This window comes from Corvus cornix, chromosome 1A, assembly GCF_000738735.6.
Source record: "Corvus cornix cornix isolate S_Up_H32 chromosome 1A, ASM73873v5, whole genome shotgun sequence".
In the NCBI taxonomy this organism is placed as follows: Eukaryota; Metazoa; Chordata; class Aves; order Passeriformes; family Corvidae; genus Corvus; species Corvus cornix.
In genome coordinates, this window is record NC_047057.1 from 11471453 (window position 1) to 11496957 (window position 25505).

Below are 25505 nucleotides of genomic sequence, written 5' to 3' on the forward strand. Positions count from 1 at the left end.
TAAAACTCTTGTGAATCTTGGGTATTTTGGGCTGCAGCATAATGCTGTCTTTGGGCATGTCCCTCAACAGCTGTGCTCCAGAGACATTTCTGCCCCCAGAGGCAGAAAACTATCTGAACATGAACTACTAATACTATTGGAAACAACAGGAGGCAGTAAAACCAGCTTAATTTAAAATACCAGGAAACTAACAGAAAGCTCATGGAAGAGGAATTTGAGACAGAAAAGAGTCAGTGAACCAAAGAAAGCCAGGCCATTCAAGTAAGAGAAGTAAGCTTTCCTGTATTAGACCTTTAAATAAACACATACGTTTGCAAAATCTCACTGTGTGATAAAAAAAATAGAAAGCTTTGTCATGACTCAGCCTTGAAGTGCCTCTTCAGATACAACTGCTCCTGATTATCTTGGAATGCCACTACCTCGGCACTTCCTCATTTACAGCTGGATATGGAATGTCCCTGGGTGATCGAGGCAGCTTTTTCATACACTTTTACTGCCACACAGCCTGAGCAACTGAGGCAGTGCCCTAGTGCCAGTGGCTTCTCAGGTGTCAGGTAAACCATGAATTAGGCAATAACAACTTTTTAAAATTATTTGTCATAGTAACAATTGCACACAATTTGTCAATTTGTACTATGATTTGTCAAAAGAAAAAAGCCTTACCACAGCTTTCCACCAAAAATGTATACATGAAAAAAGCCATTTATTGCTTTCTCTGCAATACATTACAAATTTTTAGAATGTTTTAAAATCTAAGCCATTCTACTCCTAATGGAAAAGAGCTATATTATTAAAACTGTGCACAATAGGTTCAGATTTAAATGAAACTTGGCCAGTGTTCAAAAGAAAAAAGCCTTAAGTAATCCATGGTTATTCTATGCAGCATACTGTAGGGTGTTTCAAATAAAAGAGAGTGATGCCAAGGTCATGGAATGCAGCTGCTATGAGCAACCAAAAATAGATAGCAAGCTCTACATCCTCCCTAATAATTAAAATAGGAAAATTAAACTCAACATAAGCAGGCTGAAGCTAGACAACCACATTATTCTACTTTAGCATTAAATCACTGCCATCCACGTGAAAGAAAAGCTGCAGTCCAGTGAGTGAAGTTGTTGCAAATGTACTACAAATAATTTATATAAAAGTACAATGAATTCATAAAAATAACCAACTGGTGAATTTATCTTTTAAAATTTACTTAGCAAGGCTTTTTGGCTTTTTTTGATTGTGGCATACAAATTAGAGACAGCTCACTAAGAAGGAACACCCATCAATGAGTTTTATCTTAGCTTTGCAGGAGATGCAAAGAGATGGTTTGCAGGGCTTGAAGTGAAACAGAATAACACATAACCCTGGAAATGTATCATTAGACTTAAGTTCAAAGAGAATCTGATGAGAAGTTAAACTGCTGCAGTATTTCACCTTTTCTCCTTCAGACAGCAGCACGTAGCTCTTCATTACACTGCATACGAAAAAGCCGTTACATCATCTTTGCTTTTTGTGATTTTGTCTAAGTTTATGCTTTGATTTCAAACTGCATTTGAACTTGAAAATAAAAAACCTTTTGCAACCAAACCTGACTAAAATAAACCACCTCTTTTTCCAAATACTTTAGAAGCAACTACTAAGCACACAAATATTTCAAGGACTAATACTTAAAAGGTATTAAGGTGCTCCCTCTGAATTCTGATGCATCAGTCATGCAAAATCAAGTACAGTCCTAAACTGTAAATTTAAAACTTAGGGGTTTTGCAGTCTTCTATCTAACAAAGTTAAACCTTACTTATGTCCTCTTCCTACCTTAACCTGAAAATAATTAAAACATGTCTAACAAAGGCTTTCCATCCCCTCAAGTCCTCTAAAGAAAGGTGACTTTTACAAGAATTGATCAACTGCCAAGCCAAGCAATTTATGGAATAAAGTGCTGATGTATGCACTAATGAATTGTTCTTGTTTACCTCTGTAATAATCAAGGAGTAATATTAGAATTTTTTTAATGTTGACATCAAATGGAGAGAGACATTAAGCTAAATTACTACACTCACATATTGTACAGCAAGTTTAATTACATTAAAGCATCACAAGGTGATAAAAGACTGGAAGGCAATACAATTCCAAAACCTCTGCAAAAAAAGTAGAGCTAGATGCTTCATGGTGAGTTAAGTAAATAAAATACAAATTTAATATCAATTTAATATCTATAGCCTAAAGATACTTGTAACTTCCAAGAAGAAAAAGACATAAAAGCAGCCTAGAAAGTATTACTCCTTCCCCAGTACATGCCCAGGCCAAAGCAAGTACTAAAAGGATTAATTATACCTCTCTGAGTAAGCTCCCTACCTTGCATGGTAAAAGTCTTTAATGACATCTCATCCTTAGCACAAACATGAGAGTTTACATGATATTAGCTGCACTTTCAGAGGAAGAGATCTTCAAGTTTAAAGAAGATACTGAGATGATTTCATGACAATATCACAAACAGAACAAGAGAGTGAGAAAGCCACGTTCACAGAAAAATTCTGCCATGTCCTGAGCGGTTAGCCAGAGGAAAGGGCTGCAGAGGAGATGTCACCATCATCCAGCAGACTAGAGGCCATCAGAAAAAAATTAACAGGCATCATAAACTTTACTGTCTAAGCAAACATGGCTCAGTCTGGTAACAATATGGAAAACAAGCACCCTGAGGCCAAGGAATAAAAACCAACTTTTCTCCTGCTCAGTCAGGATCATCTCAGGCAAGTTCATCTGAAACCAAGCTGGCCTACAGTATTCTGCTCTATCAGTCCCTATAGCCCTTTTTGCTTTAGAAAACAAAGCAAATGTTAAACCTTCCCATAAAAAAAATGCAGCGTACTTTACTAAGTACACATTCTGAAGCCATCTACAACACAGAATATAAAGAATTTAAAAGCCTGCTTTCTTTTCAAAAATAGTAGCTTTAGCAACTTGCTTGTAACTTCTTCAGAGACAGTTCATGTAAAACTCAAGTACACGTTTGGCTGGCAACATAAAAATGTTGCCTTCTGCATATGGGGATTAAATTAGAATGTTTCACTGATTCTGCTTTCCCATCCTCCCCAGGAAAAGGATGTTAACCTATGCCAAAACATCCACAGTACACAAAACCTGGCTCTATGTCCTGACTGAATCAGGCTGTAGATTTGTAAAATTATCCCCCACATCAAGAAAAAAACATGCTCATTAGTGGGTATTTTGAGCAGATGTGACTAATAGCAAATAAAGTCTTTCCTCAGAAGCATCTTCCAGGAGGGGTTTAATTAATTGTTTTTCAAAAATAATCTCCATTTTAGAAAGACAACAGCTTTGCTAAAAGCTTCCATTTACTCACCTCTAAGAAACCAATCTGCCTGCCAGTGCTGGCAGATGGGAAAGTATGAGTTTATGGAAACAGGCCCAGAAAAACCCCAGGCTTTAAGGGGAGATTAAAAGATTTTAACTAAATGCAGCAAGTAAAGAACAATGCAGTGCAGATAAGACAGATGTGTGCTTAAACATGAATTATGTGAATTATACACGTTAATATTACATGAATATATAAAAATGATAAAACCTAAGGTACACCTACGATTATTTCAAGGAACATTAGTAAGGAAATTACCTGTTAGACAGAAATCATATTTCTAAGCTCAGTGATGAAGTTTCAAGGACTTGGAACTCATCATGAACACAGGTTAACTAACTCCTCTGTCATCATCTTAATCTACATAATTGAATACAATCACATTACCATCAATCCAAATAAGGTAAAAAATGTGTTGCCTACATAGCACCAACCATGTAATTTGTTTGTAAAAAGCCCCAACTCACTTCCATCTCTTTCTTACTTTATTTTAAAGGAATTATACTTATAACTAAATGTTATGCAAGAATATCAGCTGGCTGGTGGTTTGTTGTGTCATTCTATAACTTTAGGAAGTCCAAGCACTCACCTTATGTCTACTTAACTACAGGCAATGTAACACCTGCCAATGTAACACTATAGGCAAGATCACCTGCCAAAGGCCCCTATAAGCCCTTCACAAGCCAGCTGGGGGGCTTGGACACCTAGCTCAGGAGAGTTGCTTCTTTAGCTGTCTTAACACTTGGGTTGGGTACCCATTTTAGGCTGATGAATCTGTTGGTTCAGATTTAGTTTTGGCTTCTGTAAAGCTATGTCTATGCATTTTAAGAGCTGGAGAAGATTTTCTTTTTCCTCTGCTGAATTAAAGGACTGGTGAGACCAATTCTTCTCAATAATATCAGCATTTGGTTGCTATACTTTAGTCAAAAGCAGTACTTGTCTGAGATTTTTCTGGAACACATGGGTATGTTCCACTATGGTTTTGTCTCCAAAAATGAGGGTTCAGTCATTATTTGAGTCCGTTTTAAGTTTGTTTTGCTATATCACCTAGCAGAATTAAAACACAAGTAGATCTAACGTATCTGACTAGTAAAAGTGTATGCTTGTGTACTCACAGATAATCATTGCAAGGTTGGTCTATTTAAACACAGACTTCACAAAGATATTGTAGCTTATATTTAGAGTCAATCACAAGACTCCTATTTACATTATGTAGATTTCTATTTATAAACACAACATATTCATCTTAAGTCTTTAAGGTATCAGTAGCTTTATTTTACTTTTTATTAATCTTTCAGCTTAGAATAGCGTATGAACACAGTTAACTACCTGCGGGTCCTTGGAGGCTTTGGTGGAGGAGAATCCTGTTTCTCAGCATCTGAAGAACTGACAGCATTTTCTGTATTATTTTCATCCTGATTAAAAGAAAAAAGGGTATTTTTACTCATGGCTGTAAAGCTGATACATACTATATTTGAACTGTAAGGCCCAAAGATCTGTAATGACACTTTGCAATAATATATAACAATATGACCTATTTTTGGCTATCATCTAGAGATCACTTTCAAAACTCTTCTAAAATGCACAGATTTTTTTTTTAATCTTGTGTATCCAACTTCAAATTTTTCTGACTGAAGATTTCTGTCTGCTTTCCATTGAACAATCCATTACAGAAAATACTCAAAAACTGATCTTTCTTTAGCAGAGCAAGCTCTCATACACCTTCCCAATTAGTCATGTTGAATAATTAAATAATTGGATAATAAAGCATTTATTTTCCAGTCAGTCTGATTATTTTTACTTGTACAATCACTCCAACGAAGATAAGACTAATCTACAGCATAGTAAGAAAATGAAAAGGATCTTACCCACTTGTCACCTAATGCATCAATCTAAAATACTTTCAAATAATCTCCCATTTGTGTACAAGAAAGTTTAATTTACTCAGCAAAGCATATAGATTTTAATTTCACTTTAGGACCATAAATATAAAAGATACATTTTATATATGCATGTATTTATAAATCCATACACACTTACATGTATATACATGTAAAATATTGTTGTGGGTTAGCCCTGGCAGGCAGCTAAGCCCCACAAAGCCACTCTCACACTCATTTCTCCACCCCAACCCTGGAAGGGAAAGAGGAACTGCAGGAAAACTCGTGGGTCAAGACAAAATTGTTTAGCAGGCAAAGGAAAAGTGGGAGGAGATAAAAAGAAATCAAACAGGCAATGCTAAAGCAATCACTCATAACCTTTCACAGGTGGGCCTTTGCCAGTTCCTGAAACATGGTTCAGCAATAGCTGCAGCATTAGTTACAAACAACAATCAGCACTTTTTTCACCACAAATCTAAAACACAGTACCCCGAGAGTGGCTATGAACAGTATTTAACTACATCCCAGCCACTCAGCAAAAATAAGGAAAAATCAAACCAGAACATGCACCAGTCTAAAGCTGACATACCATTTCCAAACGTGTGCCACAGCCAAAGACCCAACAAAATCAAGGAGGAGCTTAGTGTTATCTTAACTTTAATGTTTATTTTACCTAAAGGCTTTTCTTGCAGGAGTTCTCTTTTGAAAAGCAATGTTAAAAAGAACAGCAAACATCCCAAATCGGTGTAATACATTTCAAAGCACAGTATTACGCTCAGGAATAGGGTCTGCTATCTGCCAGCCTACCTGCTGAGACTGGTGACAGAGACTGACCTTCAGTCTTACAGAACAAAAGGGAATTCCCTGTTAAATTTCTGCTTCAGACAGACAGCTGCATTTGAAAGCAGTGAACAATTTTTGCTTTGGAAGATAAACTATAAGTTGCCTCAACAGTTAACTAACCTCACTTAAATTTAGATTAATTAGTTATATGTTTTAAATTTCCATTACTTGTCTTAAAAGTTACCATACCACTGTTGGCTACTGTGAAGACTCTATTATCAAATCCTATTCCTCAGTGTACTAAGTGGAGCTTTACCTGTGAAGAAAAAAATTAAATCTTTTTGATCTTTCTTACTGTTTTTCCCTAGCTGCCCCCATTGACTTGCTGTCAAATATAATATTGCACAAGTACTCCAGCAGAAATACCCTATTGTTCCTTAATGAACGGATTGTGTTAGCCCTTTGAGGGAAATTGCACAGGGACGTCATTGTCCTGCTGACCACTAGCTGTAACTATCAGGGGTTTTTTGGTGTAAGATTCAATCAGCAGATAAAAGCCACTCTCATTTAAATGAACACAACTGAAGCTCCCACTGCAGTCAATCAAGGTTGGTTGGTTTTCATAGAATCATAGAATGGTTTTTGTTGGAAGGGACCTTCAAAGGCCATTTAGTCCACACCTCCACGCAATAAGCAGGGACATCTTTAAAAAGATCAAGTTACTCATAGCCCTGTCCAAGCTGGCCTTGAATGTTGTCAGGAATGCCAGGATGGGGGCATCTACAGCCTCTCTGGGCAACCTGTTCCAGTGTTTCATCACCCTCATCATAAAACATTTCTTCGTTCCATCTAGTCTGCCTGTACCCTCTTTTAATTTAGAACCATAACCCTCTGTCTTACTGCAACAGGCCCTGCTAAACAGTCTGTCCCCATCTTTCTTATAAGCCCCCTTTAAGTACTGCAAGGTCACAGTAAGGTCCCCGTGGAGCCTTCTTTTCTCCAGGCTGAACAATCACAACTCTCTCAGTCTGTCTTCATAGGAGACCTGTTCGTGCTCTGCTCACTCTGTGTCCCTCCTCTGGTCTTGCTCCAACAGGTCCATGTCCTTCCTGTGCTGGGGGCCCCAAAGCTAGATACAGTACCCAAGGTGGGGTCTCACAGGCATGGAGTAGAGGGGCAGAATCACCTCCCTTCACCTGCTGCCCACGCTGCTTTGGATACAGCTACTGACTGGGGAAAAACATGAATGTGGGTTGTTTTTTTAAAAAAAATTAGTATGTCTGCAATGGTTTGCATCCAGCTTTGAGGTTCCCAGCACAGGAAACATTACCATGGGGCATGAACTTCCAACCCAGTCTCCTCTCAAATATGTGAAAAAAGCAATTTTCTACTTTTTGACATCAGGTAATGGGTGACAATATGGATCATTTTGCCCTTAACAAACATGGACATTAGGCAGAGGACCATTTTGAAGGCTGGTGCCAAAGATGCTGAGGCTCCCAGTATTCAACAATAAACTCTGTTTCATGCTCAATGGCTGTGTTGTGTTCCTTCCCACATCCCCAAGTTGTGCAATGCAAACTGAATTTCTCCCATATGTATTCTTTACTATGGATAGCACTAAATGCATTGGTATTGTACTAAAAAGGCTCCCCTTATTCATAAGTACTAACAACCAAAGCTAGAAACGAATGCATCCTAAAGAACCGCACCTTGAGAACAGAGCGAGCTGCTGGCCTTACTTCAGCACCACAGCACATCCCAGTTTCATAAAGCAGAAAGACACCAGAAAGAGGGAGACTCCACAGGAGTTCCTCCCCCTCACCACCTTCTCCATCCTACAACAGATCAGAAAAGTCTCCCAAGTTCAGTTCTACCAGCACAGAAGTTTTCAGGAACACATTTCTTATTTATGCATTCAGTTTTCTAAAGGGTATTGGCAAGGGAAAGGGTGTGCCTGTTGGCTCTAGACTAACTTGTCCAGAAAACAAACCAGCAGCTGCATCTCTGTCCTTCTATGTTTGTAATGTGAAGTGTTTGTGAACAGAATGTTTCCTGAGATATGCTTTTCTCACAGGCAGAAGAAAAAGCTTATTAAAGAAGCTAACATATGTCAAAGCTTTTTAAAACTCCATGTATAGAGTAAGAAGCTGTTTCTAGTTGAGACAGGCAGAAGTAGCTGAAAACGCACTGCCATTTTTACTACTGGTAATAAAACATATGTATAATCCTTTCAAAAATTTATATAAACTTAAATGTCCAAGGCATATACAATCACAGAGTTTACAATTCCTTGGGGGAAAAAAAAAAGTTAAACCCCCAAACAAACAAAACCCAACAAGAAAACCTGCACACATAAAATGGTACTTTTAAATTTAACACCAGAAAAGCCAGTGGTTACCCCAACTTTGTACAACAGGGAAGGCTTCAGGCAGAGAGGTATTCAAAAGTTTTCACTTGTGCATCAGGTTAAACTCCAGATCCATTCACTTAGTTACACTGAATGAAGAGCAAGAATGATTACAGGAATTATTGTCACCAAAAAAAAAGAAAAAGTATTTTGCTACTTTCCTTAATTAGCTCAATGGATTGATGTTTCTGTGAAGGCTTTGTTTACTTTTAGAGAAGTCATTCCCTGTTACTTGTTCTCAGTTCTGTGTTACAAGAAATAGGGAATAACCAGTATTTTGAGTATTTATCACCCTTGAGTGACACCAACTCACAGATTTCCCTGTCATATATCAAAATAAGTGAATAGGCAAACACGCAGAAAAACTAGCATGGAGCAGAAACGAGGAAGCTCAGCTCTGAAAGCGAATATAGGGTATCTCACTGGGATGACTGCATCTGTTGAGAAGAGCAGATGGCGGTATTAAGAAAAAGCCTTCCACAGCCTTCCTAAGCACAGCTTATCAACATCAGTCAACACTCCCTTGCTTCTCTAGACAGATGTTGCATTCTCAGGCAGAGCACAATTTTTAAAAGTATCAGCTTAGACAAACCAGGACAACATACGTAGTTCTCAGGGGTCATCATACAGAATAATGTTTTAAAAATGGATTCACACGTGTGCAGTTCACAAAGTGTTCCATGTAGCACCCTGCTTTCTCCCAGAAGACAACTATCCTACTGTGGCAGGCTTCTCACTGCAATGTGGGTAAACAAAAGAATAGGATCTTTCCCCAGCCTTTGTGTCTCTACACGTCAAATGCTCAACAGTTCAACTTCCTTGGAGTTACTCCCCTGAGGGAGTAGCAACTGAGATCAAGTGAAAATGCTCATAGTTCGGAATTTCTAGGTATTCTGTTAAATTGCACATACGTAGACACGTGTGCATATCTACCTATGAAAGACTACATTAACAAATGACAAGACCATAAACTCAAATACCTTGAACTGTAGATCACCCCATGTCTACTAAAATGCAGAGCAATTTACGTTCACGTAGCAATGCAGAGAAACAAGGAATTCTCATGGCAGATGCAGTGTCTGAATCCAGCTTGCTAAGGTAACCCAAACTGTGCTATCAGGTCCCAAGGGTGGGTCTTCCCCCACCTGCTTCCTCCACTGGCTCAATCACCAAACAGAGTTGTCACTAACTTCAAGCAAATAGAGGATCATAGTCTTAGACTGAGATTTCACAGACACTGCCTACCATTCAAAACCTTTTGCCCAGGAACTGCAATTATCATTTTCTTTTGGAACTCACAGTAGAAATATTTAATGTCATTCAGAAGCTTTCTGTACTGGTAAAATATTGGCAAATTTACTGCAAAGACTCCTGCAGAAGTAATCTCATGTTTTCCCTTAAAAGGAATTGAGGCATCTTTTTTGCCCTTATCATAAAGCTGCATGGGAATCACTGAGCATCAGTGGATAAAAAAAGAAATACTTCAGATTGAAATGATGCACTCAAGTGACTCAGATCAAATAAAACATTCCAACAGAGGAAACAAGATAAATATCTCAGAAGAAATATAGGATTTTTTAGAATGCTGTGATGACAAAAAATATCCTTCCAAACTGCCAAACAGCAAAGAGAATATGAACAGCAAAGTCTTTTCAATTACAGTTTCTAAACCATTAATGTTTCAAATAACAATATTCTTCTTACAGCAGCTGATTCCTCCATGACTTCTAAAAGTGCAGTCAACCACAGCAACAGAACTCTGTCACTTTTACAGCACGAAATGGAAGAGGTACTGGAGAGTACTAGCAGTGCCAGATTTTGGAGAAAGTGTTTATTAACACAAGCTCCTACTCATGGATAAGGGCAAAACAAGGACTTGCAGTCCTGTAACATGCTTGGTACTGTCAAGAGACAAAATTCAACAAGAAATATTTTTGAAGAGATAGTGAACTTGGTTGTTTGTCTTTTAAACAATTTTCTTTTTCTGACTCCCAAACAGAACATCCAACTTGATGAAATTCCATATGATTCAGACTTTCCAAGACAGCTACAGTTCACTTCAGCTCATGAAGAACCTTCTCAAATAACTCATGAAATATTTTACTGATACAAATCTGACTGATATCTTATCAGATGACCAAGACTAATGATCTCACATATATTTCAAAGCTTCCAAACACAACACCAAGTGTAATATTTTCATAGCAGTACTAACAAAGCCAATGATGGTGAGAAGCACAGCTACTGACTTGAAATACATGACAATATGGTCAAGAATTTCAGTAGGAAGGGCTTCAATCCAAGACTCTGTTCCAATTTCTTTGGTAACTTGAAAGTACTTAAGTGGGGGAGGGGAATAGTTCTGATTATCAAATTTAGCATCTGAATTCTTTTCTTATCACAAAAAAATGGCTCTTGAGCAGCAATTCTTCACCCTGAATTTAGCTGCTGTGGGGTACTGTAGAAAAGTATTGGTATGTGAGCAGAGCTTTTCTTATTTCATTTCATTTAAATACTTAGTATTATTTGAGACATTTGTAGTTCTACACATTCACAATATGTGTAACTATATGGTAAGAATATACATTTACTACATTAAAGCACATCATGTATGCATTTTTTACATGGTTTCGAAACTATCAAATCCTAGTGGAAATTCTAACCCTGTCATAAGTCTGTTTTCAAACACTGCATGCCTTGCTGTTGACTTTTTACAGTATTGTTCCAGTCAAGGCAAAGCTGGCAAGTTCACAGGAACACACGTTCAGGATTGTGTCTGAGCTACTTCCCCATGAATACTGCCACTTGCTGCCCATCAGATTAACCTTTTACTGGGATCTTACTGGCAAGCCCTGCTCACAGAGCCTCTGGAACTCAACCCATTTCAAACACTGCTTGAAATGAGAACAGCAATTGGGAAACAAAACCATGAAACCAACCCTACAGAGCACTCCAGCTCTTCACAATATTATCAAAACAAAATAAATGACACATTTCCTCTTCAGCCCAGTAGCATCTTCTGCTTAACAAATAGTAATATATCCAACATAGGCACATGAATTTTATTTGGAATTGTTTTCACTGGACATAATTAAACCATTCACATTATGAAGATTTCATAGTTGCTGTAGCATCTGCAGGCAGAATAACACCTGTGAAGGAGCCTTTGAATATTACATTGTATTTAATAAAGTTTTTTTGAAAACTTCCTGCCTCAGAATTAGTTTTTTAACCAAGATGAATCCCAGAATGTTTGTCTGTTTTTTTAAAAGAAAACAAACTAGAACATTTCTGGAGAAATTCAGACATTATATACGACAGGTGCTACATAACACCCCTGGAGGCAAAAAGGGAGCTTTGTCAGAGTAACAAAAACACTGTCTCAAGTGAGCTTCAAAGTTTTGAGAATCAGGTTAAAACTACGAGAAAATATTTAACTGGACATGTGAGGTTTCCCTTATATATTTGAAACAGAAGCTAAGCCTATACCAGTTAACTCCTTGCAGGCAAATTTTCTAACAAATGGAGAGTAGCAAATTTAAGTACCACATTTTTAGATACAGAAACTCTTCACCTATGAGACTTTCTTCCCTCAACCTTCCTGCAGAATTATTCAAGCAACAATAGGAAGAAGCATCATTTCCCAACACAAAATGGGCTGTGCCTAGTCAGACAAAGATTTACTTTGCTCTGCTTCCAGCAGTGACCAAAAGGGAACTTCCAGGGAAGAATAAGATCAGAGCAGGCATACAAGGATCCTTCCCCAGAATGTTTTCCAACAGATTGCAACTCTGGAATTTCATAGGTCAGAAGTTAGTGAAATTCATGGAAGAAGATTCCAAGGTGGTGAGATATTCATCTCAAAGATACAGGCTTTCAAGCTGCAAGAAGCTCTGCAGTTTCATGTTGCATTTTTTATACAAATGTCACTTTTTTATTAAGTCTTTCAGGTGTCCCTGGTATCCCTTAGAAAACATTAATAGGAATCAGTTTTCCATTGTTACTCAGCCTCTGCTCTATCTAACTTCAGCCATTTTTTCTCAGTCTGGCTGTTCTTTAGATGGAGCCTTCCAACACCTTTGATCCTCGTCCAGCTGCTTAATGTTCAAATTCTGTAACATGCTTTTGAGATAAGCAGAGTTGACATGCAGTCAGTAGCCAAGCTGCAAGGTACCCACACAAGGACATTACATTCTCTGCACTTACCAGTTTCCAAGTAACTGCCAAAATGCAATTTCCTTTACAACTTGTTGATCATAAACCAAGATCATCTCCAAGTAAAACTCAAAACTCACACTCCATCAGTGCCTTTTCAGAGCCGGGATTTATCCCTCTCTCACCCCCATGTACATTACCTATCCATTTTCTTTTTGGTCTTGTTTTATTAGTCAGCAAATCTCTCAAGCTGTGCTAAAGACAGCATTGCCCTTGCTACAGACATAGTATCAAGATATGATGCCACAGCCTTACTCATGTTCTGGAATAGGTAAGTAATTTAGTATGTATAGTAATAGGAATAAATAAATAGGAGATTTTTTTGATTCTATATAAGAGCACAGACACAGGTCAGATTTAAGTCAAATAACCAGAAGATCCAGTAGACTAATCTACCTATTATTTTATGATCAAAACTAAAGTAATTAGAAATTACTTCTGTACAAAGCTGATCAATCTGCATATTCCAAACCCTTTCATGCTCATTTCTCAGGAAAAAAAAAAAAAAAATCACAATCAGCTTAATCAAACCTGTAACAAATAAAAGCAGCCTGCCCTTTCCATATTGCATTTAGTCAACAGGCTTCTTGTCATGACTAAAGACCTCATAAGTACTTCATGAACTGATATAAATTCTTAGGAGTTAGCAGAAGGGTGGATGCCTTTAATCCAAGAATTGAATACATTCTAGACTTCCTAGAAAGCACAGTACAGGACAGCTAAATCCCTGAAATAAATGGGATGCTTATTAATAAAAGCACATTTAAAATTGCTTCCAGATATTTCAAAGAGTCCTGAAGATACCACTCATACTCCCTCTAGAGAGCTACAGAATCTACACCAATTAGGTACTGAAGGGACTGAAAATCACTGAACAAACAAAACACAACCCAGGGACAAAGGGTGGTACAGAGTTCTGGACTGTGGAAGAGAAAGAATATATTAATCCAAAAAGCCATTTTTCACACAGCAGCCAGCAACAGCCAAGAAAATATATCTAAACATAAAAAAAGAGAAAAAACCTATAGGGGACATGAAATTTAAAGAAGGACAAAAAGACAGAAAAGTCCTCAAATACTGTGAACACCAATGAAGAATATTTTTTCCATTTTCTTCTCCTTTGTTAAAAGGGTAGAGCATGAAGCTTCCTGACAAAGGCATTTTAAACTTATTTTTCTCTCTCCTAATCTATTTCAATGCAAGCAGTACTTTAAAAAACATGACAACTTAATAAGATCACACCAGTGAACACTTTAAAAACAACTTCATAGGAGAATTTTCATCAGAAGCTAACAGCTACATATGGAAAAGACACCTACCACTCCATCTGCAATCTTCCAGTCTGCACAACTTTCATATTTTTGCAGTTGCTTTTCAAACAGTTGTGCTATGGCTCGATGGACAAGTTCATACTGCTCCTATAAGAAGGTACCAGATAAAAATTAATGCACCAGATCTTTACAAAGAATAATGATATATTATCACATTCATTTTAAAACAAACTATACCTTTGTCTGCACTGCAGAATGCCTCTGTGTCCTCATTTCCTGTATTAAATTAAATACATTGAATTCTTCAGGTATTTTCTGAAATACAGAAGCAAATTAATTACAATGACATAACTGTCAGAACAACAATACAAAAGCTGTTAAGCTTCAAAAAATAAGTCTAACTTTTATAGGTAAAGCTAATCTGCAACTATTTAATTTTTTTTTAAAGCAACTCAAATTGACATTTGATTTAGACTAGATGAGAGCATTTCAAGTATTTTTAAAATGAGACATCCAATGTCATTAATATGACACTGCAACATTAACGATGCTTCATAACCTAAAAATCCCAGATTAAGTTATCCCTTTAAATCTGAACTGCACGATAAATCAGAGAGACTGAGAAAGTTGGATTCAAAAATCAATTTATATTGAAATATATTTTTTAAAAATTAGAATTTTATAGCAACCTTTTTAGGTAAAAACTTGCTGTCAAAGGAAAGTAAATTCATACTAAAGCATGAATGCAATGAAACGAAACATCCAACCTGTCAAGAGAGTTCCAGAATGTCTTAAACATTTCATATTTTAGAACACTCGGAAGTTCAATCAATCATTGTTATGAAATTACAGATTGTCATAAAACTTCTTTTAGTATTCCTTACCCCAGCTTTAAGCAAATTCCATGTATAATCTATGGCACAGATGGCTCCCGTTCTTCCACACCCTGCACTATGAACATAAACAGCTAGGTGTTAGATATTATTTAAACTTATTAAAAAACACTATAAGCCTTAAATTTCAAGAGTCCACATCAAAAAAATTATCCAAATCCCTCAAATATCATTTTAATTTAACTCGGCCTGACACTAGTGTCTTAAAAATAAAAAACCAGCAGTGCAAAATGCAGCATCAAATTTTTTAATGCAAGTTTTCATAGCCATTTGGAACTGCAGTCATGAAAGATGCTTCGATGCTGACAATTTTATTGCCTCTTTCTTTTGTCCCACTATTCCCAGTTATTACTGCTTCATCAGGTGTGGTCTTCTCCAAGTTTAATGGTAAATGATATAAAATGGCAGAACAGAATCCATTTAAAGACTTGGCACATTTTTCTGATTTAGTATCACATCTGTATTTTCTGCTTTTTAGCTAAAAAACATACATCTGAAAGTTTAACAGTGACAGCAAACTATCTTACTTTCCCTAATTGTATGAATTCTTCTATTTTACACATGCAGAGTTATAATTCATGCATATTTATTAGATTACAATTACACTGTTGCAAAGAATCAACACTTACAATTATATTGACATTCAAAAAGAACAGGACAAAGTGAAATAGATTTCAGTGCTAAATCAGTTTTGGTTTCAGACCTCATTTAAAAGTGACAACTCTAAAAAAGAATGCAGCCCTTGAAGAGAATAACTAAGCTCTAAAGAGTTAATGAGCCCCATGAATTTAACATGCCCTGACTTACAAATCTGAATTCAATTTTTCCTGACATAATACATGAACTTTGCTGCTTTAAAAAGCATTAAAAGCAATAGGCAAGATTTCCAGATAAATTGTCAGAAACTGTCAATTCACCAAAATGTTTTCATGGTAGTTCAGTTTCAACAGCTCTGTTAGCCAAATTTCAGGTCAAGGATGAAACTGTTGTTCAGAAGTGAAGACTTCCCAACTGGAAACTACAGCCTGCTCATTAAAGATCTTTTTTGTCATATTAGAAGATAGAGTTCTTAGTGATGCATGTGTTACATTGTCTCTCCTATTGAGAATGGAGCCTTTACTCCCAAGATGATTTGCAATAATCTTCAAAGTCTGTTTTGTCCTCACGAGGATTTACATCTTAACCACAAAATGGGTTCCCTTTCAAAGGCTCATTCTTTTCTGATTGACACTCTGTCTTAAACTGAAGTAGAAGCAAAATTTCACTGTGGCATCAGTTTTAAGAAAATGAATCCTGTACAATTTTGAATTAAGTTTTGACATGAGAATTTTTTTTACTAAAGTAAATAAATTCTGATTTAGAATCAAAACTAGTGCACCACATAACAAAAGTCTAGACTTCAAAAAATGAAAATGTTTAAAATTTAAAAGATAAATATATTTTATACCTGCAGTGTATGCAAATAGGAACATCTTCATGTTCCTGGTATTCTCTCATCAAGCTGATCATATCCAGAATAGAATCAAAAGATGAAGGGACATCGTGGTCAGGCCAGTTAACATAATGAAATTGATAGACACTACGAGTCTCCTAAGGGAGAAGCAAGGAGAAAGGTGTTAATGATAACACATATTTGAATTTGTACCAAAGAAGTAGTGCTATGAACCTTCACTTTGACAAGCAAAGTCATTTACTGGAATAACAAACCTTACAGCTTATACCACATCAAAAAATAGAAGAGAAATTCTGAAGTCGTATTTGAAGTGCTGCTAATGCATAAGAAGATGCCCTATGGGACAGTTCAGAAGCCCCTCATTACTATATGGGTTAAAGGACCCACAAGGCTGCACCATATGAAAAGATTCCACGCCCTTACAGCTACAACTTAGAAAGGGAGAAAGAATCTTTCATGTGATCTTTCTTTTTCTATTTGTACTTCAGTAACTTAAATTGAGGGGAAAAAAATGGGGGCGAAGGTGTTGTCACATTACAAAATAAAGCATGTGCACAGGCTCACAGAGGGAACTAAGAAAACAACAGAAATAATCGAGACCTTATCTAAATACAGATCACACTTGCAACAAAAGGTACACTTTTATTCTAGTAACAGGAGCTACAATAGGACTAAAGGCAAGGTAAGAAGCAAGCTTTAGAACAGCTTAGTTACTCAGCTACCTGAATCCCTGAAAATCCTCTCTTTCGTCATTATCCAAAGCATCTGCAGCTACCAGCAGAACCAGGAGCTAGCTCTACTGCACCTTTCCATGCTGGTGTCACACCCCTGGGTTCCAGTATACCCCTCCAAGTAATGTACTGGAGAGCATGAAGTTTTTGATCCACATTACAGTCTATGGGTTTCAAGACCTACACTACCTTCTGTTTAGTTACGTGAGAAGCAACATAGCAGGCCTCTTGAGCATGGAAAGTGATCTATTTTTGATGCTTGACTTTTCCCCGCTCTGTGGAAACACCATAGCTAGCTAAAACAAGAGAAAACACAGCCTAAGAAAGCACAAATTTTAAAATCTAGATGATTATGTAAAACCAAGGTCATCAGTAAAAAGGAAGAGTTACAGCTGGCTATTAAGGTCCACCAAGAAATTTCACTTAACAACTTTTAAAAAGACCAGTGATTTTTCACATTAGCAGAATGGTCAGGGGAAAAAAAGGATTTGCTTTCTTACATGAAAATCAAAAATTTAAAAGAGCCTTTATAGTTCTTTTTTCTACTGTCAATTATAAAGCTAAAAAACCAAAGCTCTTTCTTGAAAATAATCAAGTTTCAGTCAAACTGGTTTTCCTTCTACAAACTAAAATAACTTTGTAGATTTACGGAAATTTTTAATTCTTTTGCATAGTTCTTTTTTGTATGATAATCCACCACAAATGCTACAGAAGTGACAAAACATAATTATTCTGGAAAGCCTGAAAGCAAACTTTAAAAGATATTACTTTATACCACAAATACACTTTTTCCTCCCCAGCGCAAGGCTACACTTAGAATTCTTCAAAGTAAGCTGAAAGTCTGTAATTAATTTTACAGGAATCCTCAAGCAAATCTGCTACTTAAATCTGAAGAAAAGCCACTTTATCAGATGCACATTTTAAATATCAACACATCTTGTTAACCCTTTCAGTTAAATTGTTTATCATAGGAACAAACTTCTGTTTCCTTGCTAAGATCAGAAGTTCAGCACAAACCATAGGTTTTTGTTGCTGCTCAGTTTTTAAGCAGTACAGAGGCATCTAATCGGGACAGAACCCCCCAAAGTCAATAGCCAAATGGCATTTTCATCTATAGGATAGGCAAGCACAATATACATCAGTTAGCTTCTGGTGTATCTAGTTCATACAACACTGAGGTATAAAAGGAAGGCAGCTTCTGGTTTGGGGTTTTTGGTATCCTGTTCTGTTTTGAAGTACACCATGTCAAAAAAATGTCACAAACCCTGGTTACTACACAGAATTTCTGTTATCTGAACAGTCTCCCAGCCCAGTCAGTTATGAGCATTCAGGACACACTAACAGAAACAAACTGATTAAGTTCATGCATTCCTAGCAAAATACTGCAGACAAAAATTATTCCCCAAGGTTACTCCCCTCATGATTAAGCAGTTGTCATAACTGTTGTGATATCTGTTGTTGAACTGGAACAAAGCTTTGCTAAAGAAAACATAACCACAAATGAGACTAACCTGTAATAAATCATTTATTAATGCAGGTTGCCAATTAAAATGACAGGTATTCTGTAAAATAGACTGTCGTGCTTCATGTTTTTGCAGGAGGGCTCTCCAGTTTGTATTTAGTGGTAGCTGCTCTTCATTCAAATGAGGTCTGACATTTGACATCTGGCATTTCAGTGCAAGTTTATAAGAAAAGCTTAAGGCATTTGGGTAAATAAGAACATAGATAAAAGGCAAAGGGTTTTGCTATTCCTCCTTTATATACTAAGATTTTAACACAACTTTCTCATTTGTCATATTTTATCATTTACATACATAATCAGCACCTAAAAAAGTGAAGATATTTTCTTGAGTTTCTGACACTGTATCATTTTAAAGACCTTTGAGCAGCCATTGAAGATGAGACCAGAAGTGACTGTGTACTTACATTTTGAAATTCAAGTAATAATGTTCTAATGAAGTAATCTGTTCTTGCTTGCTCAGCTTCCTAAGCATGAGAAAACAGTAATACATTGGGAAAAAAAATTAAAAATCAATATGCAACACACAGGATATAACTAAAACTTTAAGCTTTAAACTTTAAGCTCAGGTGTCTTTTTTTAATTCACTGGTTTTGTATTTATGATTTCCTCAAGAGAGAGGCAATCAAAACACTGATCACCACACCAGCAAATTAGCTTGCTTCACAAGATGTGCAAAACGTCTTAATTCTACTTTAAAATGTGAGTTTTGAAATTAATGTTTTGTGTGCTCCAAAGTCATCCATAAACCATGTAAAAATATTTCTAAGTACCTATTTTGCTTTATTTCTCCTTAATTTTAATTTACAGATTGCCTTTCACAGCCATCCCTCTATAACACTTTTGCTGTATAAACTTCAACCTCTTACCACTCTATCCTGTGATCTCTCCTTTATTTTCCTTTTCCTTTTTTTTCAATTAAGGGTGCATCTGAAAGAACCACTGATTATCTTGGTTGTGGCCAAAAAACCTAGCTTCTAGCTCACAGAATTTTCAAGTCTTCCTTTGGAATACCAAGGAAAATTTATACTGCAGACATCAAACAATATTATTGTACTTTAAATATCATTAATATCAGAATTTGAAGATGCCTTTAAAAGCTTGGCATTACAGTTTCCCACAGAGAATTTAGGAGACTGCATATACGCTTTAATGTGTTTCTATCTCCTACTGGGAATTTACCATTTCCCATCAACAATTGCAACACTTTGCAGGTTTCAAAGCAATGCAGCCCACATACACCAGGGTACCTAAAGGGAATACATTCTCAGCTGTAGCTAAGAAGTCAATTACAACAAACACACAAAACCCTTTCACCAATATCACAAGGAGGAGGTATTTTCAACTTACAGTATGAAAAGGTTACTCAGAATCTTTATAGATGAAAATTTGCTAGTATATCTTTTCCTGACAAGATGAAGTGTACTTAATTCTTGTTAGACTATTTCAAAGTAGTATTAAAGCTGAATAAGCAGGCATGTTAGCTCTTTCTGAACACCTAAAAATACTTCATGCTAATTAATAAAAATAACCTATTCCAGTGTTACTTTCATTGCATTCAGAACGCACAAGACATAACAGAAAAAACAACTGCACAAGACTTTAATTTCTTGAGTATAGTACAGACATTCAAGACTACGTCATATAAAGCTCAAGAAATAATACATAAAAAGATACAAGACCAAGGGACACAGGTTCCCTTCTTTAAAAAAACAAAACTATCGTGGAGGATTCAAAAAACCACACTGGTTAGATATGCACGTTCCTTTGAGAGTCCTTGTGTAAAATTTAGTACTGAACAATTAAAAAGCCCACTACAAACAGTTCGTTGAACATTTAAGTTACAAACCCACTAAATACTTGAAAATTAATTTATAAAGCTTTATACTTACACAAGAAACACGAAATGGTCCAAAAGTTACAGCTGCTTCTCCATACAGAGGCCAGTAACGCTCACATTTTTTCTGTTAAAGTAAAGATTCCTAATTTAATTCATGCATGGTACTGAAAGATGATTAATAGAAGGAGAGCAGACAAAATCACAACCCTGAATGCCTTATTCTGAACTTCTTTTAAGAGAGTAAAATAATTTTTCTCTTGGATAACAAAAGAAAAACAAAACCAAGACTGCAAACAACCAACATACATACAGGCAAAAGACACTTTGTAAATTAGGATGTGGACTTCATGTCTGCCTGTACATATGCATAATCATCATACAGAGGGGAGCAAAGAAAGCTTAGTTTTTGTGAAAGCTGGAAATTCACAGTTCTGGATTTCCTTCTAAGGTCATAAGAATAAAGAAGAGAGATTTTTTAAAAAATTGTTTTTGCAGCTGTATCAATTGACAGGAAATTCTGAAGGACTCAGGATTTTCATAGTTGGCATACATCCCACGAAGAGCAAGACACTCTTTTTCCACAGTGACATGGTTAGAAACAAACCTTTGGTACAGTTCTGTACACAAACACATATTCCACTAAGATGACACCTAAATAATCATGTAACCCTACAAAAGGGGCAAAAAAATGCAGTCTCATGCACTATTTCCTATGTACAGAAATGTAACGACATGCATTCCCACTTCATCGGGCATATTATTATTACAGTTATGGATTTGGCATAGGAAGCTTCACAGCTCTTGCCCCATATGGACAAAGCTCATTTATTCTTGTATTTAGGACACATACCCTTCCCATTTCAAATTCTCGACAGGCCATTACAATTATCTGAAAAGAAAAAAATGATGCTCCAAGTTAGATGTTTTTAGATATGTAACTTACACCTACACTTCACCACATGCTTTATCAGGCAGATAATGATATACTTTAAGTGGTTACTATGGAAGAGACTAATTATTAATAATATTTTCTTTCCTGCATACACACGCTCTTTTAATTCTAAAACTGTAAACGAGTTTTATCCTTCACAAAATCTACATCACTAGTACAACACTTTAAGGCTGCTTAATTCAAATTCACTGCAATCCTGTATAAATACCTTATTTATTCAGTCTGACTGTAAATTCTTAACTCATAAAAATAGAGAACCATTTGCCAGCTGAAAGAAACATAGCTATATTTGCTTAAAGTGACATAGAGTGCATAAAATATTAACAACCCCCCTCCCCCAAAACCCAACCATCAATCAAATTTCTTAGGTGCAACTATTTCAGAAAGCATGAGTAGCACAATAAAAATGCACCAATGGGTGAGATATTTGTTACTGTAAGTAACCATGATTCAAGTGTCAAACCACCCCTCCAAAAAAATTTCACTAATAATTTGTCAAACATGTCCAATTTCCACAAGTATTTAAGCGCTACTTCCTGACAAAAGCTGTTTAAACAGATGTAGAATATTAAAACCAATAAGTAACCCAAAATCTGCATAAAAAAGGTAGGTGGTTTGAGGTTTTTTCTTGTTTCACATGCTGCTTCTGTATTTGATTAGGTCAGTCCACATTAAGTCAGAATTGTAAGGTCTCCTACAGGAGAAATGTAACCAAGCAAGAACCTATTCATAAATATGAAGGACTTAACATTCATTCAATAAAATTATTACTTTGAATTAACATTATTAAAATGAATAAATAATATTAATGCTATTTAACTACAAAAAGCAAGACCTAGGAAGAAAATAATCTAAATCACTATCAATATTTTGATAATAATAGCCAGCTCAGGCAAAAAATACACAGTCATAGTGCCATGAAATAAGGTAACACTGAATTTTTCTATAGGTACTTACAGCAACGTTATATTCCCATATCATCCTCCAGAAGTCTATGACTGTATTGGCCAGCGGTCCCTGGGTAGCAACATATGCTTTTGGCCCATGTACTCCCTGGCATTGCAGAAAGGAACCATTAATGTTTATAAAGAACATTTATCTGCACTGAATAAAAAAAGGTTTGGGGTTATAATCGTGTAAAATTAGAATTTCTTTTTTTTTATATACAACAGGAGGGGTGAATACGAAACGAGTCCTAATTACATTAGTGGGAATTCTGCTGGTGATCTCAGGGGAGCCCAAGATTACAACAGCTACAGCACTGCCAGAAGCTGTCACAGGAAATAAGTTTCTGTATGTTCAGATTCTGAAGATTCTCTTTAAGTCTGCATTTTCTTTGTTACTCTAACATTCAGTGATGAAAAATTAAAAATCTTTCTGCAAAAGGGCATTCTCTTGAACAAATTTTAAGTTCCTCCCTCCCTGTAATACATTTCAAAAACACAGACTTTAAAAAATTGTTTTATATAAATGTTCAGTACTTCAATATTCAGCTTTTCAAGCTAAATGTTCACGCAGGAAGATTTACAGGAACACCTGTTTCTGAAAAATAAATACTGTGTAGAAGCAGCATCAGAGTAAAGCTACAAAGACAGCTCAAGACCTAAATACTTTGAAACAAAACTGTAACAGGCTTTTAGTCAAATTCCGGCTTCTCTTTAAGAATGTTAGATATAATTCCATTGCCATGCTTCTTCCATGAACAGAGCAAAATGTGTAGTAACATACACAGTTTGTCAAACACCTCATTTATGGTCCCTAAAAACATCACCTGTTAAAACAACTGCATCTGAATTTTCCTATGGTATAAAGCTCCGATTTGCTCACCTGCCACTTTAAAATGAAGTATTTTACATTATATTTCCACTTATAAGTAAAATCAAAGCTTTAAAGATTGTGTTATAAATGGCATCATGTTTGCAAATTTATTCAAGTCATAATAAAAGCATATCTTCCCTCACAGCTTTCAAGTCTTATGTTAGACTATAATATTAAAACTGCCCTGACATGAAATAAAAGCTTAAAAAGAACTGAAGAACTGTTTTAAACTTGTACGACATACCTTAATAAAGTTTGCATTGATGTAGTCTGAATCTTGTGGGGGAGTTTTTAAGGTCAGTTTAACTCGGCTGTGATCAACTTAAAAAAAAAAATAACTTATTTGAAAAAGGATTACAACACATGTAAATCAGTATATAACAGTAAATATAATATATATAGTACATTAAAGAACATTTCCCAAAGATAGGTCACACAAGCAAGTCAGTACATTTGATTTGTGGGTAAACCAAGTCAGGTAGAGAAAAGCAGAGTAGCTCCTACTGCTATGTGCTTCGGATGCTCAAGTTCACAGGATACCACCTCCTGGAGTTCCAAGAGCAATTCATTACAAAGACGCAAAATGCAATTAACCAGAAGCCATCAAAACTGCAGTTATACAACATTAACACAGATCATGGTGGTCAGAATTAAGGCACACTTAGGGAAAGCAGAAAGCATAAAACACCAGTGCACAGTTAAAGCAGCTGGGAGCTCTCAAAGTCTCTGCCAAGGAGCACTCCATCAGATATTGCATCAGGAAACAGGTACCAGGGTTTATTGCTCAGGCACAGACTGACCCCTATCCCCTAAACACTGGGCTAGGCTCATTGCTGCAGCACTTCTGAACTAGGAAGCAGCAGATTCCTTCATTTAGGGGGTTTTGGACATGTCAAGTTTCTGCCTCAAACATTACTGACTGTCTCAGAGAAAGCTTCTAATAAAAACAGCAGATCTTTGGAGACTAAAATCCTCAGTAATATAAAAATAGCTTTATTACTTGTTGACAGAATAAACTAAACATTTTGGTATTCTTTTTAGCATTAAAAAAAACCCTGCTTCTTTAATACAACAACAACTTGACTGTTACTAAAATGGTGTAGGTGGTTGGCAGGTTTGCCAGTCCTTCCAGCTCTTGTTGATAAGAAAACTTACTAGCTATCATATAAAAATTGTTAAAGCTATTCTGCAATAGAGGCTCTTCTAGTTGAAAATCCATATCAGAAAAGAAATTATCTTTAAATGGGGCAACAGAATTATCTGTAGAAACAGCAGCTTCTCAAGCAATTTGTTACTTTCTGCTCCCAGGGTCAATTCCTCAACCACAGAACAGCTGCTAAGCCTTTGATTAGACCTAAATTCAAGAAAATGACAAAGAACAAATATATTTCAAAAGAACAAATATGGTTAGTTGGGTTTTTTGTTTTGTCAAAACATCATCGATAATAAAACAGGGAACCACGCCCACAAGAAGCAAATGCTAAGTTATTTCTATTCAGAAAGTTCTTCCAAAAAGTTTGCAAAGTGATGAAATTTTTCTGCCAGTCCTCATAACATGCAAAAAAAAATTTGTGTTACCACATAATGCTTCTTAAAAAAGCACAAGTGTAAATTACGATACTTTTAGATCACAAATCTAAAGACAGCACACTCATATACAGGCCTAGAAAAAGCCTTAAAACACATTGCACTGTGTTACACTCTGATACATAGATTGTAAAAGCAAGAACACTCTCTAAGCATGTAATGGTGTCATAAGACTTTATACTAAAAACTGCTTTTAAGTGGCAGAACAGACTAATTAAACGAGCAGGCTAATGAGGGATCTTATATTCCCAGCACATTAGATCCAAAATTCTAGAGCAGCTTCCAAATGTCAACATTGCCATCCTGTCTCTGTGTTCCACAGCTCATCTGCTACAGAGTTCAAGGTCTGGAGTAGAATTCTCCCAAAAATATCCACTGCTGTTCCCAGCTTCTACGTGCTTGGATATTATTATATAACTTAAAGGCTCAGTTCACAATAACTGATCAGTTCTTCAGGTGACCAGTTAACACCATGTTGCATTTAACTACCATTTAGGATGGCTTAGTAAACTGCAATGGGAACATGCATCTTCTACTCTGAAGCCAGTGTTGAGTTAGTGCTGAGGTACTGATCTCTCTGGAAGCAGTAACAATTTCTGATAAATACAGCACTAATCTCTGATTAAGTTACAAATGTACATTCTTTCCTGGATTTACAAGAGATAGGCAATGATACTTTGCCTTTCTCCTGCTTCTTTTCATTTCAAGCTGGTCTCCCATCACTTCATTGCCAGAGCCTTTGGATGTTTGAGACATTCACTTGAACTGAAAATATGCCTTCAATTTTCCTCC

At 36.2% G+C, this 25505-nt stretch overlaps 1 protein-coding gene across 3 annotated transcripts in view; it reads right to left on the bottom strand.

Moving 5' to 3' along the window:
- Positions 1 to 25505, bottom strand: part of PTPN12 (protein tyrosine phosphatase non-receptor type 12) — a 70645-nt gene that overhangs the window by 11701 nt on the left and 33439 nt on the right. For all 3 annotated transcript variants that reach the window (XM_039570372.1, XM_039570371.1, XM_039570370.1), the window contains exons 3-12: positions 23371 to 23447; positions 22266 to 22361; positions 21207 to 21245; positions 20409 to 20480; positions 18924 to 18983; positions 16261 to 16403; positions 14805 to 14871; positions 14158 to 14235; positions 13969 to 14067; positions 4691 to 4776 (exon numbers count right to left, since the gene is read on the bottom strand). In XM_039570372.1, coding sequence (XP_039426306.1) covers positions 4691 to 4776; positions 13969 to 14067; positions 14158 to 14235; positions 14805 to 14871; positions 16261 to 16403; positions 18924 to 18983; positions 20409 to 20480; positions 21207 to 21245; positions 22266 to 22361; positions 23371 to 23447 — 817 coding nt within the window. The remainder of the gene's footprint in view (positions 1 to 4690; positions 4777 to 13968; positions 14068 to 14157; positions 14236 to 14804; positions 14872 to 16260; positions 16404 to 18923; positions 18984 to 20408; positions 20481 to 21206; positions 21246 to 22265; positions 22362 to 23370; positions 23448 to 25505) is intronic.